Source organism: Corticium candelabrum, chromosome 3 (genome assembly GCF_963422355.1).
Source record: "Corticium candelabrum chromosome 3, ooCorCand1.1, whole genome shotgun sequence".
Taxonomy (NCBI): domain Eukaryota; kingdom Metazoa; phylum Porifera; class Homoscleromorpha; order Homosclerophorida; family Plakinidae; genus Corticium; species Corticium candelabrum.
Genome location: NC_085087.1, coordinates 8164337 through 8181836, shown reverse-complemented (window position 1 = coordinate 8181836; position 17500 = coordinate 8164337). Strand labels below are relative to the sequence as shown.

The window sequence follows — 17500 nt, the reverse complement described above, 5'->3', positions numbered from 1 at the left end:
ATTCAAAGTCCAATTAAAAAAGAAGCTAGGAATGTGGACGATTCACATTGACAGATTTCTAGCTAATGAGGGCAGACAACGATCTGCAGTAAAACGAGATGGTAACTGCCTCTTCAGAGCTATGTCAAAACAACTCTTTGGAAGAGATACCCTTCACCGCCAGCTTAGAGAATTTCTTGCAGGTGTGATAGTGCTTAACCGTGACAGATACCAACAATTTTATATTCCTTTTGAAACAACAACTTTTCAACAATAACAAAAATCCATTCATCAACTAGGAGTGTGGGGAACACGGGTTGAAATTTAGGCAGCGAGTGACAGCTACCAAATGCCTGTGTATGTGTGCTCTCCCCATCCCACAACTAGACAAATCAGGTGGCTACGTTTCAAGCCATCCTACAGTCCTCAAGTACTGGACACATCACAACTGCCACAGCTGTCTTTGTTGTACACAGCGCCGGATCCAGGAATTTTTGAAAGAGGGGGTTCACTGTTAGCAGTTATTTATAGCATTACTAATTTTCTCTTTTTTAATGAAATTATATAAAATTATACAAAACTATCAAACCACGCCTATTGGAAAAGAGGGGGTTGAAACCCCTGAACCCCCTCTGGATCCGGCCCTGGTACACAAATAGTCATATTGAAATAGCACAGACTGGTTTTCATTATGACAGCATATGCACTAATAACAGGCAAACTTTACAGTTTCCTGAGCTGCCAGATGAGGACAAAGAATATGAAGTCTGTAGGATCAGTGACAATGAAACTAATAGTGACAGTGATTAACAACGTCACTTCCGTACCTGCAGAACAGCTTGTGCTAGAAAGAATCTAAAGATGTAGTTACTTGGCAACGTTTGTAAAGTTTTTCAATACTGCAATAATCAGAGACTGATTATAGTTTGTAGCCTTGTACACTGTTTGTAGCATCCCGCTAAGACGAAGTTGTTACTTTACACCACAACTGCAGTGAGACCAATTTGATAATATTAAGTTAATTGCAAACAATATATATATATATATATATATATATATATATATATATATATATATATATATATTGTTATATATATACACACACACAGAAGCACTGATACTGTAACCTGGTTACTCCACGAGATGTGAAATTCACCTCATTCTTATGAGTATTGAAACAGTCTCTTCCTGAGTCTTGTAAACACATGTGTTGTAATTGAAAGCACAACAATTACATAACAAATTGGAATTTGAAAAAGACAGTTCTTAGGCAGTTAGAATTAGGTGGCCAAATTTATAGAGCAAAACATTAAAGCAACAAAAGTCGGCATGTGACATCTACCCAGAATATAGTTGATGGTTAATACTGACACCAATGACACTGGAGTGCTACAAGCTGTAGCAGAATCTGAGATTACGAACATACTGTGTGCATACTGTATGCATGTAGACTACATAGTAGACTTCACCTGGACTTTACTTGATGGCTGTGAGAATTTCCTGTAACTGCATGGTAGTTACATGTTTTGGGACTGGGACCGGTAAGATAACTAGCTTGGGAAAGTTTTGGGTATGACAGTGGGTATATATAGAATAGCTATCTAAAGATACACTATTGCTATTGCATGTCTATAGCTATGAACTAATTAATTAACCCACCTTCCCATGCACCACTTCATTGCCATAGTACAATTATATGGTACAATATTTAAACATAATATTTTTAAACAAACACACACAAGTATTCTCTAGTGATGCACACGTAGCCAATCACTCCTTTTATAAAACTACACACACACACACACACACACACACACACACACACACACACACACACACACACACACACAGACACAGACACAGACACAGACACACAGACACAGACAGACAGACAGACAGACAGACAGACAGACAGACAGACAGACAGACAGACAGATGAAGCATGGCTTGTCGCTGAAGCTTGAGTAGTAATTCCATTACCACTCTTGGTCAGTTTTAAGCATGTCGTTAACGTTGTCTTATCCCTTCGTGTCTTGTTCGACGTCGGGCACTCTAGCTCTACAGCGAGTTCTCTGCCACATCCGGCAAAATCATGGAGATCAAGAGCTCTGCGAGCAATTCGTCAGGCAGTGGAATCTTCAACAATGTCATTCGTGTCAAAAGTGGTATTCTAAGCTTGGCCAACACACAGCAAAATGTAAGACCATGATGGACTCAACATCCAAAAGTCGATTGAGAATCCATTGTCTCAGGCCAAGGAGCCATGGTTGTCTAACTTGTCACCTACGGTGGGGAATGTTGCAGTTCCAATCATAGCAGAGGCGCTTCCTAGTAGGCTGGGAATTCATCAGCAGGATGTTCCTGAAGAACATACTTGGCATGCCCCCTGCTAGGTCAGCGCAATCCATCCGAAGTGGAGTCAAAGCAATGTTTCAAAGCTGTTGTGCGATTCCTCTGAAGAGAATCAGTGCAAATGCTTATGCTGAAACTGCGTAGAAGTTGCTGTTTCTCATTCCCCGGATGGTACTCTCCCCTCTGGCAAGAGGAGGCAAGAAGAAAGGTGGTTACTTACAGGAGATTCTTTGCTTACCAGTGGGAGGAGTTACTATGTAACATTGATTTTCCAGCAAGTCATCAGGAACGTCAACCCTCAAAGGAACCAACTAGTAAGGGGGTTGAAAAAGCAGCACTATGGTTGGTCAAATGTGTAGAAATAGCTAGAGCTGCAAAGGTGTTGATGAGTTCTGGTCTTACTCCAGCATCAGACGAAACAGCAAAAAGCTAGCAGCCAAACATCCTGCAAGAAGTGTTAGCGCTGAGAATGATCATGAGGTGAGCTCGAACACAACGACAGAGGCCATTAATCTTGATGCAGTCAATTTGTTTAACGTGGTCAAACGACTTCCTAGAGGTTCTAGTGCTGGGCCTTCTGGATGGAGGTATGAGCACATCCAGGCTCTTTCAAACAGCCTCATTACTTCTGATCACTTGCATGCTGTGTGTGCAGCTATAGCATCAGGATCTCTGCCAATATCGATCCGGCCACTTCTCTCATCATCTAGATTAATTGCTCTACCAAAGGCAAACGGGGATGTTCGGCTGATAGCAATTGGGGAAACATGAAGAAGAGTCACTGCTAGAGCTATTTGTTTTCAAAAGCGGAAGGAATTTGCAGACTATTTCACACCCTTACAACATGGTGTTTCAGTTGAAGGAGGTGCAGAGCTATTGGTGCAGCAGATGCAGCTTCTTATGGAAAACGTGAAGACTGGATTCTACTTAAAACTGATGTGAAGAATGCATTTAATTCAGTAAGCCGGTCTCATTTGTTGAACCGAGTGCTTACTACGTTTCCTGATATTTACAATCACGCTGCACTAGTGTACTCTGACATCAACCCACTAATCTATCTTCAGAGATCTCATCCGGTATTCTCAGCTCTCAAGGTGTGCACCAGAGAGACCCACTTGGTCCTGCTTTGTTCTCAATTGCAATGCAACCCATTTTGGAAGATCTACAGTCTCAACAAAGAAGTAACAATTCTGGCTTACCTGGATGACGTCTATCTCCTTGGCAGCCCTGATCGAGTATTTCATGTCTTTGAAAGGCTGAGATCTGCCTTCAGTGACATTAATCTCATGATTGAGGAGAAGAAGTGTGAGATATATTGTTCCTCATCACCATTGCTTAACACCATCTCTGAGTCAACTTCCATACCAGCCACAAGTCAAGGATGTAGAATTCTGGGCACACCTATAGGAAGCTCATTGTACATCATCAAATCTTGCTCTGATGTTGCACAATTAGGATCTAATTTGTGTGGTAAGCTGTTGCAGCTGCAAGACCCCCAGTGTGGCATGCTCTTGCTGAGACACTGTCACGTTACTCGGATGAACTTCCTATCACGAACTGTTCCACCTAGACTTTTGGAGTCCGCTGCAGCCATCCATGACACACTGACAAGATCAACGTTCACCAATCTCTTGGGTAGAGGCAATCTAACAGACAGGCAGTGGCTTGAAGCAACTTTACCAATATGACATGGAGAATTTGGTCTCATAGCTTTAACATCTACAGCACAATTTGCATTTCTGTCTAGTTGGGTCTCAACCCTGCATACAATGGCAAAACGAATTCCTGATGCTGAGAGATTGCTTGATGAAGTTCAGAATTCACATCATTCAAATAGTTCCATCAGCAGAGATTTGTGCAATGTTTTGCCTCAAAACAAACTCTCGTAGAAGTTATCAACGACAGGAAGCAACTACAACACAAGCTGACTCAGTAACACATGAAATTTCTGTCAAATGGTTATATTCAGAATTCATCTTCGACTAGAGACCAATCTCGAATGAAGTCCTAGCAAGGCAAACGTGCAGGAGCGTGGCTCCAGACAGTACCATCATCATCATGGCATGCATTATCTCCGTGCGATTTCCGCTTGGCATCTTTGATGAGACTGGGCTGCCAAATGCCTTTGGCTTCTGGTCAGTGTGACTGTGGGAAAGAATTAGACTCAGATGGATACTACCTAATAACATGTAAGACTGGGGGCGGCCCGGTAATCAGCCATAACAACATTGTTTCAGCATGGTCAGACTGTTTGAGTCAACTGCAACTACATCACGTAACAGAACCCAGAGGAAGGTATGTCAATTCTGAAGACAGATCAGACATAGTCGTATTCGATTCGGCATCGAGGATGGATCTTGAATTGGATATTGCTCTAGCGCATCCCTGGAGCAATGAAATAGAAGGTTTATCAGCTACAACTCAGAGAGCAGCGGCAACCAAAAGAGAAAATCTGAAGATAAAAAAGTATGACCAGGAGCTCTTGCCTGGAGGTTTTCGACCAACATTTGTGCCTATAGTCTTCGAACATTTTGGCTGTTGAGGAGAGAAAGCTGAAGACTATTTGAAGAAACTGTCACAGCTATCAAGAGACGAAGACGGAAAGCCAAATTCATCAACGTTCAAGACATACTGGAGATCTGTGTTCTCTGTGTGTCTACAACGATCAAATGCTAGAGTGATTGACAGAAAAATAAAGAAGATTGTTTCAAGAGACAGCAACATAAACATAAATAGTTGTAGGTAGAACCAAGCCCTATTGGCTTGGGTAGTATTTAGTTGCTTTGCCTAGATGGAGTATAATAGTTCAATGTTTGAAAATATGTATTGACAGACAGACAGACAGACAGACAGACAGACAGACAGACACACACGCACGCACGCACACACGAGCACACTTCGTGTACCTTCATCTAGGTTGTGTGCAATCAAAATCTCTTCTAGTTCACATCACGACCAAACGAGCCCCAGTTCCCAAGCAGCAAGCTTCGTTTTTACACTCAATCTTCGCTATCACAGATGAGGGAGTCAACACGCTACCACCGATCAAGCGAAAACTAAAGTCACGTGCACATTGTAGATGTGTCACGCGAAGCAATAACTCTTGCTAGCGTGCGCTACAAGTGTCTCTCCTCCCACCCTTCCCTCCCATCACGTGCAGAAATCAGTCTGGAATTAATTAATTAATTAATTAAATACATAATTAGTTAAGAATAGCAAAAAATGACAACATACTTAATTAATTAATTAAGGGTGTTAGTTATAGTAGATGGAGAAGATATCGATCGTTTGCATGTGTGCAGAGTTGCTAATATACAACAATCCGTGTAATCGGTCTCTTCATCGTGATATTCACTCTGTACCACCAACATATCACATACATAGATACATAGGTACATACCACTAATACATACATAGATACATAGGTACATACAACTAATACATACATAGATACATAGATACATACCACTAAATAGAATGCACAATAATGCACGTTTACAGTTAGTGGAATACATACACGTATTCGTGACTATCAATACTTGCACTAATACTAAAGGGCCGGGTGGCAGTCCCAAACCTTGTCCGGTACATGATTACCGTCAAAGAGTGTCATGAGACGTAGAGCCGCACGGATCAGATGTACCTAGGCGGACAAATAGCAATTACACATTGCAGTGAATCTATGTATTGACACTGCAAAACACAACAAACAGACAAAGAAACAAATAGACAGACAGAAGACAGACACATAGACAGACAGACAGACACATAAACAGACAGACAGACAGACAGACACATAAACAAACAGACAGACAGACACATAGACAAACAAACAGACAGACACATAAACAGACATACATACATACATACATACATACATACACACAGACAAACAGGCAGACAAACAGACAGGCAGGCAGACAGACAAACAGACAGGCAGACACATAGACAAAATAAACAAACAAATACTTCCGGGCATCACACTTTCTTGTCTGAAAGTATGACACGTGACAGGAAAGTGTTTGGCTATGCAAGACTACAAATTCCCAAGTACAAAAGCTGCTGAAACATTTCAGCAGAAGCGTAAGCTACGAGATGGCCAGGCTGCATGGTCTTGGAAGAACAAATGGACTCTTGCCAGTGGGCAATTGCCACAACTTCCGGTTTGTGTATAAATAATTTAATATATTATTTTTATAAATATATTAATTTATTTAGAGTAAGAAGCAAAGACAAAGTACTCGGTAAATAGTATGGATCTTCAAGTTGTCCATGATTACACAGTTTGTGTCACAGTCAAAACATAGACTAAGAACTTACGGTACATACAAATAGTTAATTAATTAATTAATATGAATTAGTCTAAAATAACGCACGCTAGTTGTGGTCTGTCACGTGACATAACCACGCTTTTAGCGCACGTTAGGCCTGACCACTTATGCTTGCTATGCCCTGATTTATTAGACATAATATAATAATATTAGGTAATTAGCTTGCAGCTAATTAGATTCTGATCTGACCTTGTGATGATGCTCCAACCGTTTCCACTGTACGATATTCGAGTGAATTCTATAAAACATGCACAATCGTAGTAGACACTTGTGTTGATCCTTTTTAGAGACTGACTGTGATTGTCATCGATCCCAAACTAATCATAGCGTTGTTACAGTCGGTTACGAAGACCTTTCTGCTGTCATCTTCATTGGATCTCGATAGTGGAAGAGAAGCGAGCAACGTGACTGCCCTGTCCTCATAACCATCTTGAAAGAATTTTACGGTGCAATCCAAGTTTGTCAAGGAGATATTGTTGATAGGAATAACAAACTGACGTCGAATGTATCCTGACGCAGTTAGCTCATGTGCATTGATCTCAGCCTGGCAGAGAGAGAATTAGCTACAATAGTCTTAAATAGACAGACAATTAATTAAGTAAGTAAGTAAGTAGATTGTCATAATAGCCATGTGTAAGCTGTTGCATGCTTACAAAGACAGACAGACAGACAGACAGACAGACAGACAGACAGAGACAGGCAGGCAGGCAGACAGACAGGCAGACAGACAGACAGACAGACAGACAGACAGACAGACAGACAGACAGACAGACACACACACACACACACAAACAGACACACACATACACAGTGCCGGATCCAGGAATTTTTGAATAAGGGGTTCACCGTTAGCAGTTATTTAGAGCATTACCAATTTTCTCTTTCTAATAAAATTAAATGAAATTATAGAACCACGCCTATTGGAAAAGAGGGGTTACAACCCCCTGAACCCCCTCTGGATCCGGCCCTGATACATACATACATACATACATACAGACATACATACATACAGACAGACAGAGACAGAGAGAGACATGTGGACAGAGACAGACAGAGACAGACTAGCAGACAGACAGACAAACAGACAGACAGACAAACAGACAGACAGACAGACAGACAGACAGACAGACAGACAGACAGACCGACACACACACACACACACACACACACACACACACACACACACACACACAAGTGTACACTTGCAGCTGCATAGGCACTCAAGACAGCAGACATACGCAGATAGTCAGCATGCATGTAAGTTGTCCAATCAACCAAAAGAGCAAGCCTTACTATGTGCTGTATTGTTTCAGTCTGGTTTCTAAAAGTGCCCTTCATCTTCACAATGATAGTTTGACTTGCCTTACAATCGAAAACAAAATCTCGTTGGCTAGCCAAAAACTGCAGTTCATTGCTGACACCAAAACCTGCGATATGCTGTAAAACATATTACATGTAACGACACACAATCAAACTGTAACATATGTCAATCATGCTTTACAAATACCTCTTGTGTGAATGCAGACTGTCTACAGATCAATGGGTCCAAAGATAAATTCTGTCCCACACGTTTGCAATACAAAGAGCAGCACATGTGTTCGTACAAACTGCAAATTGAAAAATTAAATTGCTTTAATACAATCACACTGACGTGGTTATACTTGCTATTAGGTGGACTACGTGGTACAAACGAATCACTGCTTTCTCTAGCAGCTCGAGTAGAGGACCTCCTTCGACCTCCATCAACCCTACTACACACAAGCAATTACGTCAAAAATGATGTAAACTACTGGAACTATAGAACCTGCCAAAACCAGCACACTTGGCTTGTGAATCTATAATAGAAGTCAGTTAACGAGTTATAACCTAAAATCATGTGTCTTGATCTACACTGACTGTCACCTGTCTGGAGAAAAAGTTCATATGAGGAACAAGATGTGCGTGGGGGACAACACCATGGTGCCACAAAAATGAGTGCACGGAGAAGAAAACCAATGAGTGCAGGGAGAAGGAAACCAATGAGTGCACAGAGAAGGAAACCAATGAGTGCACAGAGAAGAAAACCAATGAGTGTACAGAGAAGGAAACCAATGAGTGCACAGAGAAGAAAACCAATGAGTGCACAGAGAAGAAAACCAATGACTGCATACAGCAAAGGGAATTGTAATGAGTTGCCATTGTCAGCTGCTGCTGCATCAGATGTCTGGTTCTTTTCTGAAACTAAATACGTGCATCAGTGTGTTGATTATACTCAACTGTATATTGCATACACAGACACACCATGACTTAGCACTACTAAACAGTGATGTGGTGTGTGTGTGTGTGTGTGTGTGTGTGTGTGTGTGTGTGTGTGTGTGTGTACATTAATAAGTGCCAAATTAGAAATACAAACCATACCTACACTAATAGACGAAATAGAATAAAAGTCAACGGCAACCATTAAAGAAGCACAAAATCAACACAAGTTTATTACGAAAATATTGAAACGTGACCTCTTTTCCGAGTCGCACACGTCCATACCCACACAAGATACACACACTTCCTACTCAGACTCACACAGACAGCACACAATGCATGCACACAGGCAACATACCGCAATAGCATGCGCAATGTAGCAAAGCAGACCAACACAGCAACACACAACTTTCGCAAAGCTACATCCGGTCCAATCCCCTCATCGAAACCACATGCAGACTCCGATTTCGAAGACACAAACACGTACACTGCAAAGGAAAAGCCTGAAGCAGCATGCACCATTGTACATGCATAACCACCCCGACTTGCGACATTGCTGCGCCATTAAGTCTAAGCCCCGCCCCTTCCCGCCACCGGTTGTCTAAGTGTACGGCTTACCTACAGCTGCTATCGAGACAACCTCATTGCACATAGTCAGTAGGATGATAACATGGTAGAAAAGTATAAGCGCAAAAGCATTTGCCATCTTCCCTGATTGGGAACGCCGACAGTTTTCCATGCCTTCTCCTACTGCCGGCTCCCACGTGAACGGTGAGTAGACGGAATGGTTGCAGACTGTGTGGCTGTTTGCAGGTCCGCGCAGGTTGCCCGGCTTGCTGTTCAACCGTTTGCCACTTGTGTTGTCCCCAGTCTACCAAACAACCATAGAATTTATGTTCGAACAGGTCCCGTATACACATGCAGTAGACCCGGATAACAGGACGAGCTAGAAATTCAACCACGCACACGTATTTCTATGACGGCAGAGCTTTGCCCTACGTTGTAGCTCCAGTCGAACAGAAGCCTTCATTATCTGACCGGTACATGGGCCCCCAGAGGCCCGGTTGTTGCGACTACCCTGCAAACTCAAGAAGGGGACCTATACACGAGATGTCCTTACAGATGTACCGCAACGCGTAAGTGCAAATACGACATACCAACTGCTTGCAGAGATACTAATCACACAAGTACAGTACAAATATGGATGTCGACGGTAAGGCATAGTAGTCTGTCGTTTACTGTGCTAGAATATTTCTAATACAGTATACGCAAACTGCTATTGCAACAAACTAGTACGATACGCCGTTGCAATTACAGCATGCAGATGGCTAAGTGAGTATAGAGAGATATTGGTCTGACACAGACGTCGACTTGGCAATTAGGCTACCAGTGAGCACCTAATGAGAACAGAAAGAGGCACTTCTTGACCAGTGTAACTCCACCTACATACACACACACACAGAGATCTGAAGACACTGCCAATAGGGATGAGCCAAATTACCTTTTCAGACGTTTTGAACTATAATTTCCATCTTACTACACATTAGACTTGTAAAGTTATTTACAATTACGTAAACTACTACATGGGTGGTAATACATAATTGAAACAACCAAAGTGCCATTTATATCGAGTACATTATATATTATTCAGAGAATTTATAACAAACACACAACAGCAAAGCAGTTTTCACAATACCTTCATAGTTCCTCAGTCCTCTTCATCGTCACTGACATCAGAAATGTCTGCCTGAAGTTCACTCTGGCCCATGTCCCCATAGGAGGGAAAATGCTCGGGCAGACGAAGGGTTTGCCTATGTAGGCTTACTACAGTTTCTGACAGTCCATCATCCCATTCCAAATCTAAATCAGTGTCTGAGCTGTTGCTATCTGTATCATCAGCATGAGCATGAACCTGAAGTGGTAGTGATGCACAAGCATCGATATCAGAGGGTGTGGGTACTGAATCGAACGCAATGACAGCAACATCAGACCAACCTAACTGCAAGTCATCCGCTCTTACAGTTTCTTTGCATTTAGGGCACACGCCATGTCTGTTGTGAGGATTTCTACAGTTGCCTCTGCATCTGCATCTAGTGGTACAAGGCCTACATTGCTGGAAACAACTTCTGCATCCTCCTGTGCTCCCACTGCAACCTGTCTGACAGGTGCATCTGTAGGAAACATTTATTAAAATACTCTGATCATGCCTGGTATCCCACAAAACAGAAATAGAACCACCTTCATCTATCAACCAGCCAGAGCCAGTATACGAAAGGAAGGATGAGGTCTCCTCTCGACTCTCATATACCAACCGGATGGCATACTCTGCACGCAGTACATGCTGGTGCAATGCGGGCAAGGATGGGATCATATTGGCTTCATGTTTCTGACCTCCACTACTATCATGAAATGTCAGGCGTCTCAATAAATCAACCCACTGCCGGACTGTTAATACGGTCATGTTCTCTGATACAGCATATCCTAACCACTGTAAAACTAGTGCAAGCTCATGAGGGATAGGAGCATCTTTGAGAGCCAGAGCTAAGCTGTATGCAGACTGACTGGAAAAGACAGACTTGTGCTTGTCATAGTACAAACACATTATAAACTTAATACACGCAGGCAATGACAAGGAACAGAATTCGAAATAGCCATCTTCCCTCATTTCAAATAGGACTAACTCTTGGTCAGAACAAATAAAAGAAATATTGTTCAAAAACCGTTTTACAGCACCATGATGTGACACTCCAAAAATGAGCTTACGTAGTCAGTACCACTGAGAGTGTACACCGCGAGAAGACATGCAACAGGGTGCGACAGATTTTGCAAATTAGGGTGAGATTTCATAACACTTGATATTCCACTTATGGTAACAAATTCTGAATTTGGTCTTAGCTCAACATATACCAACTTGTCAGAAAAATATCCCGGCTCATCTAATGCCAGTCCACCCATCCAGATGTCCGTATCATGAGCAAACACTATTACTGCAGAAAAGGGGCTCTTACAAGAGTGGTACCAAACACCTTGATCCCCTTCCCCTTTCTGGTTTTTGGGTAATTTCTCACACCTACCCCCAGGTGACAGCAACAATGGTTGCTCAAAAGACGGAGAGTCAATCAAAACAGACTGTCCAACATGAAGCTCTTCCATAGCTAACTGCATGAATGTCTCAGCAGCAAACTCTATCAGGACTGCTTTGAAATCTGGTGTTGCCAAGGCACAGGCATACTCTTTGCCAAGAGGCATTTTCTCAGACGGTGACGGAAACTGATAAGATGACTTGCTTTCGACACCAACTTTCTTTTGCCTCACTGAATGAAGCAATTGCCTAGGGGGAGGCAGAAATTTTGGTTTGTCAATGACAATAGTAACCCTACCAGCCCCTCGCAAAAATCCCATTTTCACAACAATTTGATGCCACATGTATTGACAAAATTCAAGCAGGGATACCCCTTGAGATGGAGGGGGCTGATGAAGAACCCGAAGGAAGTCAATAACAAAGTCAAATGCAGTTTGATTGGCTGTCAAAAGAGAGCATGTAGTAGCAAAGATTGGTGCCAAAACAGGATCCCTGACAAACGCTAGCGTGATTGAACTTTTGGGTCGTTGGCGAATTTCACCCTTGCCCATTGCTATTGCGAGTGGTAATGGACAGGTCTGGGCAAGGGCAACTCCACTATGAATCACATGTGCATATGCATTTTCCAGCAAACGAGTAGCTTTCTGCACTTTAGCTTTCTCTCTTGAAATCGATGTACGGGTGGTAAACGTCCGGAGTTTTTGTCTACTGCATTTTCCTGGAACTTCTGTAGGAGGACATAAAGCATATTGCCTTACATAAGAAACCAACCGTCTCCTACCAGCATTTCTTATGTCTAGCAGGTCACTTCTAGTTGGTTTGTCAAGTGACTTGGGACAATGGGCAAACACATTATGCAACTCAACAGCATCAAGACATTTCAAATCAAGTGATTTTTCAACCAAGTCTGTCACAATAGTGGGTAAGTGAGTGTCGTGCACTATTTTTGACTTCCGAGTTTTGCCAACATCAGAGCAAAAACAAGACACCACATTTTCCAGATAGGCTAGGAAATTGCTAAGTTCAACTACCTGAAAGTAGGGAGGTCTAGATACAACTTGCTTTAAGCCACAATTTAATTTCGGTCTCATGCAATTCATCTAGCGCTTGATTATGAAATGGCACACCTAATTTTGACGCTGTCCAGTGTCCTTGCTCGAATTGCTGGATGATGGCAGTAGGGTATGTCAGTACATCACTGAGTGTTTGGACAGCCAAGACCTCGTATTTATCACAGGCATATGCAAAAAGCAGGTCACATGATTGTTTTATGCAGGCATTGCAAAGGACCCAGTTCCCTGATCTAATTGCCATATAGTAGGCAAAGTACACCATTAGGAAGTGAAGCAAATTACACCAGAACTGGCTAACTTCATTTTTCCCTTTGGACAATTCCTGCACACAGATCTCAAATTTTCCCCAGTCCTGAAACTCTTCAAAAATGTCAAAAAGGCCCGTATCATGACAATGTTTTAAAATTGCTCTCATTAGGGCTTCTAGTAATCCTATGAGAATTCGATGTATATCCTTCCACTTTGAGACCTCATTCTTCGTGCCACAAGTTGCTGCTATAGTGAAACCCTCCATTCCATAACACTTTTCAGAACTTCTGACACTGTTTTGATAAAATGCCAATCACCAGGTACAGGAAAAAGCCATTCAAAAGTGTCAAGATCCTTACGTTTTAGATTCTTCATGATAGCATAGAGCTGCTGGTCCCTCCCCCAAAGACAACATAAGATGGAAAGCCTTCCTGACCTATGCAAAGATCTTTCTTCAGTTCAATAAGGTATGATGCAACATCTTCTGGTCTACCTGAGTATGCCTCTCTAACTGTTGCATATTTGATCACATCAGACTCAGCAGGTGTGAATGACTCTAACCTAGTCCATAAGACCTGGAGAAGTGACTGGGAGCACTCTGATGGTTTGCAAAACAAACGATCTGCAGAACCAATGACAGAAAGCACAGTTGATGCAAACTTACAATAATGTGCTCGTTCAGAAATGGTCAAGTCTAAGAAATCTAATTCTTGCAAGCTTTCAGGCAGTCGAGATACCTCACAGCTAGCTAATGGGCAAGCAGTTGGACAGGGTTCTGCAGATGGAGAATGATGTGAAACTTGGCCAGTCAGGAGATGCAGCATTCGCTTTTGGTATCCACCACTAAAAATCTTCTTTGCAAAAGCCATCTTGAATTCCAAGTTGTCAACAGTCACTCTCCAAAACTGCATCACATCTAACTCATTAATCAACTTTCGTTCTGCAGCCCAATGTTTGCCATGATTTCTGATGTGCTGAATGGATGGCAGAATCCCAAACATACCCAAAATCTGAAAACCTCTGTCTCTAAGGCCATTAGCAAATGCAAACAATCCTAGCAGAGTTTGAAGAAAACAAGACCTTCTATCTAGCAAGTTGCAAAGTAATGCAATGACCATATGCAACTTCAATTGCTTTTTAACCTCAGTGGTGTCTGAAATTCCGGCACAACTTTCCAAAAATCTTTTTAACTCAGGATGAATAAACTGGTCTAAAGAATGACAAAGAGATTTGCCTTCAGCTGGAAACAACGAGCGATAATCGAACCTTCCTGAAACAGGTAGCATGCTGCACTGTTCCTTAATCAAACTGCCTTAAGAATTATTTTTCTATCACAATTATATATATGAACACTGCATGATGAAACAGTGCAACAAATATCCATCCATGTGCTACTGGCAATTAACAGGTTTTTAATTATAACTTTATTTTAATTGGTTAAAAGGGAGTTAATTCCAGTTAGTATGCACCTACTTTGACAAAAGCATCAAATCCCTTAGGGTCGTTCCTTCCAACACCATCTTCACTTCTGTTAACAAACCATGCAATAAAGACAATTTAATTAATTTGTGTCTAGGCAGTGACTAACCTGTCTGATTCATGAAATTCAGGGTAAGGAATAGCAATCTGAGATGGCAAACCCGTAGTTCAGCAGCTTCAATGTGTATGGAACTGGCACGTAGAGGTTGTTCTGCAGATAGCGCTGTTTCAAACGAACCGCTGCCTGCATGGAAAAACGAGCCCTGTTGAAACTAACGTTTTCAGGATATAAACAGAACTGTACCAGTGTTGTCCACATCGAAGTGGGCAAGAGAATCACTAGATATTTCCTCGTGTACATCCAAAGACAAGAGAGGTGTGACCTCACAATTGTCAACACCAAACAAATGCAGGTCTCTTTCCGGCTGGGAGTTGAAGAGAGATCTGGTAGCCTTGGATCTAGATGGCTGTCCATCGCTACTGCTGTTGCAGCAAACTAAATGATCCTACTGTATTGCACGATGAGCTTTAGAGCTGTCACTTACCTAAGGTTAGACACGATGTTCCCGCTAGGTGAAGCGGGGCTGACAGTTTGGTCTGGCTTCTTGCTAGTTTGCTGGATCGATGGTGTTCCTGGAGATTGCCGCCGTCTCCTCATAAATCTGCAAGTCATCGCCGTTTGACGGCTAGCACCACATAGCAAAGTCCTGGTTTCCTCAAGCTGACGATGGAGACGCTCAAACTTTAGGAGCTGGTTGCGGCAAGTGGTACAAACAAACTGAGGAAAGCCATCGTCTTCGTGAACAGCAAGAGCCGTAGCTTCTTGCAGAAGACTGTGGAGACGTGCGGTGGTGTGAAACTTTGTCCCTCCTATCTTTCCTGAATTGTGTTCCACATATTCGGCAAACATCGGATGAAGGCTTCTTTGGCGTTCCAAAATTTGCTATAGCAGCTAGCTGCAGACGCGAAGGACAAAGAATCGAGCCTAAGGAATTGTCCCACGAGCTCTATTAGTATGTTGATGTAGGAAATATGATTATCAAATTGCCTATTGTGAGTACGCCTATTTCCGAACTGGCTTTCTATAGAAGCGCGCCAGTCTTTCTTCCCGCCCACTCTTGCCCTTTCCCCGCCTACTCTGTGTACGTACAACTTAGGCGCCTGTAGAAACGTCTGGGATCCGAGGCTAGGTCACACATTACATAGATGTAAGCTAATTGAGTTTGTGACGTTTACGAACTGCAAATTGAAAAATTAAATTGCTCTAATACAATCACACTGACGTGGTTATACTTGCTATTAGGTGGACTACGTAGTACAAACGAATCACTGGTTTCTCTAGCAGCTCAAGTAGAGGACCTCCTTTGACCTCCATCAACCCTACTACACACAAGCAATTACGTCAAAAATGATGTAAACTACTGGAACTATAGAACCTGCCAAAACAAGCACTCTTGGCTTGTGCATCTATATCTCTCGTCCCACTCTGCCCTCCCATCACGTGCAGAAAGCAGTCTGGAATTAATTAATTAATTAATTAAATACATAATTAGTTAAGAATAGCAAAAAATGACAACATACTTAATTAATTAATTAATTAATTAAGGGTGTTAGTTATATTAGATGGAGAAGATATCGATCGTTTGTATGCGTGCAGAGTTGCTACTATACAACAATCCTTGTAATCGGTCTCTTCATCGTGATATTCACTCTGTACCACCAACATATTACATACATAGATACATAGGTACATACCACTAATACATACATAGATATATAGGTACATACCACTAATACATACATAGATACATAGGTACATACCACTAATACATACATAGATACATAGGTACATACCACTAAATAGAATGCACAATAATACATGTTTACAGTTAGTGGAATACATACACGTATTCGTGACTATCAATACTTGCACTAATACTAAAGGGCTGGGTGGCAGTCCCAAACCTTGTCCGGTACATGATTACCGTCAAAGAGTGTCATGAGACGAAGAGCTGCACGGATCAGATGTACCTAGGAGGACAAATAGTAATTACACATTGCAGTGAATCTATGTATTGACACTGCAAAACACAAAAAAACAGACAAAGAAACAAATAGACAGACAGAAGACAGACACATAGACAGACAGACAGACAGACAGACAGACAGACAGACAGACACATAAACAGACAGACAGACAGACACATAAACAGACAGACAGACAGACAGACAGACAGACACATAAACAAACAGACAGACACATAAACAGACAGACAGATACATAGACAAACAGACAGACACATAGACATACATACATACATACATACATACATACATACATACACACAGACAAACAGGCAGACAAACAGACAGGCAGGCAGGCAGACAAACAGACAGGCAGACACATAGACAAAAATAAACAAACAAATACTTCCGAGCATCACACTTTCTTGTCTGAAAGTATGCCACGTGACAGGAAAGTGTTTAGCTATGCAAGACTACAAATTCCCAAGTACAAAAGCTGCTGAAACATTTCAGCAGGAGCGTAAGCTACGAGATGGCCAGGCTGCATGATCTTGGGAGAACAAATGGACTCTTGCCAGTGGGCAATTGCCACAACTTCCGGTTTGTGTATAAATAATTTAATATATTATTTTTATAAATATATTAATTTATTTAGAGTAAGAAGCAAAGACAAAGTACTTGGTAAATAGTATGGA

General features: G+C 41.9%; 5 protein-coding genes and 1 long non-coding RNA gene across 6 annotated transcripts in view; all 6 read right to left on the bottom strand.

Annotated features, from left to right (window-relative positions):
• Positions 1-5658: 5658 nt before the first annotated feature.
• LOC134177772 (uncharacterized) lies at positions 5659-9419 on the bottom strand. The gene is made up of 10 exons (XM_062644550.1): positions 9256-9419; positions 9155-9204; positions 8565-8882; positions 8467-8497; positions 8324-8413; positions 8170-8269; positions 7956-8099; positions 6958-7206; positions 6852-6900; positions 5659-5974 (listed from the first exon to the last, which is right to left on the bottom strand). The coding sequence occupies exons 1-10, from the start codon at positions 9417-9419 to the stop codon at positions 5931-5933; spliced, it is 1239 nt and encodes a 412-aa protein (XP_062500534.1). The 3' UTR covers positions 5659-5930.
• A 639-nt stretch (positions 9420-10058) lies between these two features.
• LOC134177363 (uncharacterized) lies at positions 10059-10563 on the bottom strand. Its single transcript, XR_009969483.1, has 2 exons — positions 10399-10563; positions 10059-10339 (listed from the first exon to the last, which is right to left on the bottom strand). It is a non-coding gene; the product is annotated as an uncharacterized LOC134177363 (long non-coding RNA).
• A 6-nt stretch (positions 10564-10569) lies between these two features.
• On the bottom strand, positions 10570-12987 carry LOC134177362 (uncharacterized). The gene has a single exon (XM_062644134.1). The coding sequence runs from the start codon at positions 11560-11562 to the stop codon at positions 10606-10608; it is 957 nt and encodes a 318-aa protein (XP_062500118.1). The 5' UTR covers positions 11563-12987; the 3' UTR covers positions 10570-10605.
• On the bottom strand, positions 11622-13079 carry LOC134177361 (uncharacterized). The gene has a single exon (XM_062644133.1). It carries the CDS (start codon positions 13077-13079, stop codon positions 11622-11624), a length of 1458 nt encoding a protein of 485 aa, XP_062500117.1.
• Positions 13080-13258: 179 nt separating this feature from the next.
• On the bottom strand, positions 13259-14587 carry LOC134177771 (uncharacterized). Its single transcript, XM_062644549.1, has one exon. The coding sequence runs from the start codon at positions 14585-14587 to the stop codon at positions 13673-13675; it is 915 nt and encodes a 304-aa protein (XP_062500533.1). The 3' UTR covers positions 13259-13672.
• Positions 14588-16600: 2013 nt separating this feature from the next.
• The window catches only part of LOC134177770 (uncharacterized), a 3870-nt gene continuing 2970 nt past the window's right edge, over positions 16601-17500 (bottom strand). The window contains exon 8 of the mRNA XM_062644548.1: positions 16601-16811. Within this exon, the coding sequence (XP_062500532.1) occupies positions 16768-16811 (44 nt within the window). The 3' untranslated portion in view covers positions 16601-16767. The remainder of the gene's footprint in view (positions 16812-17500) is intronic.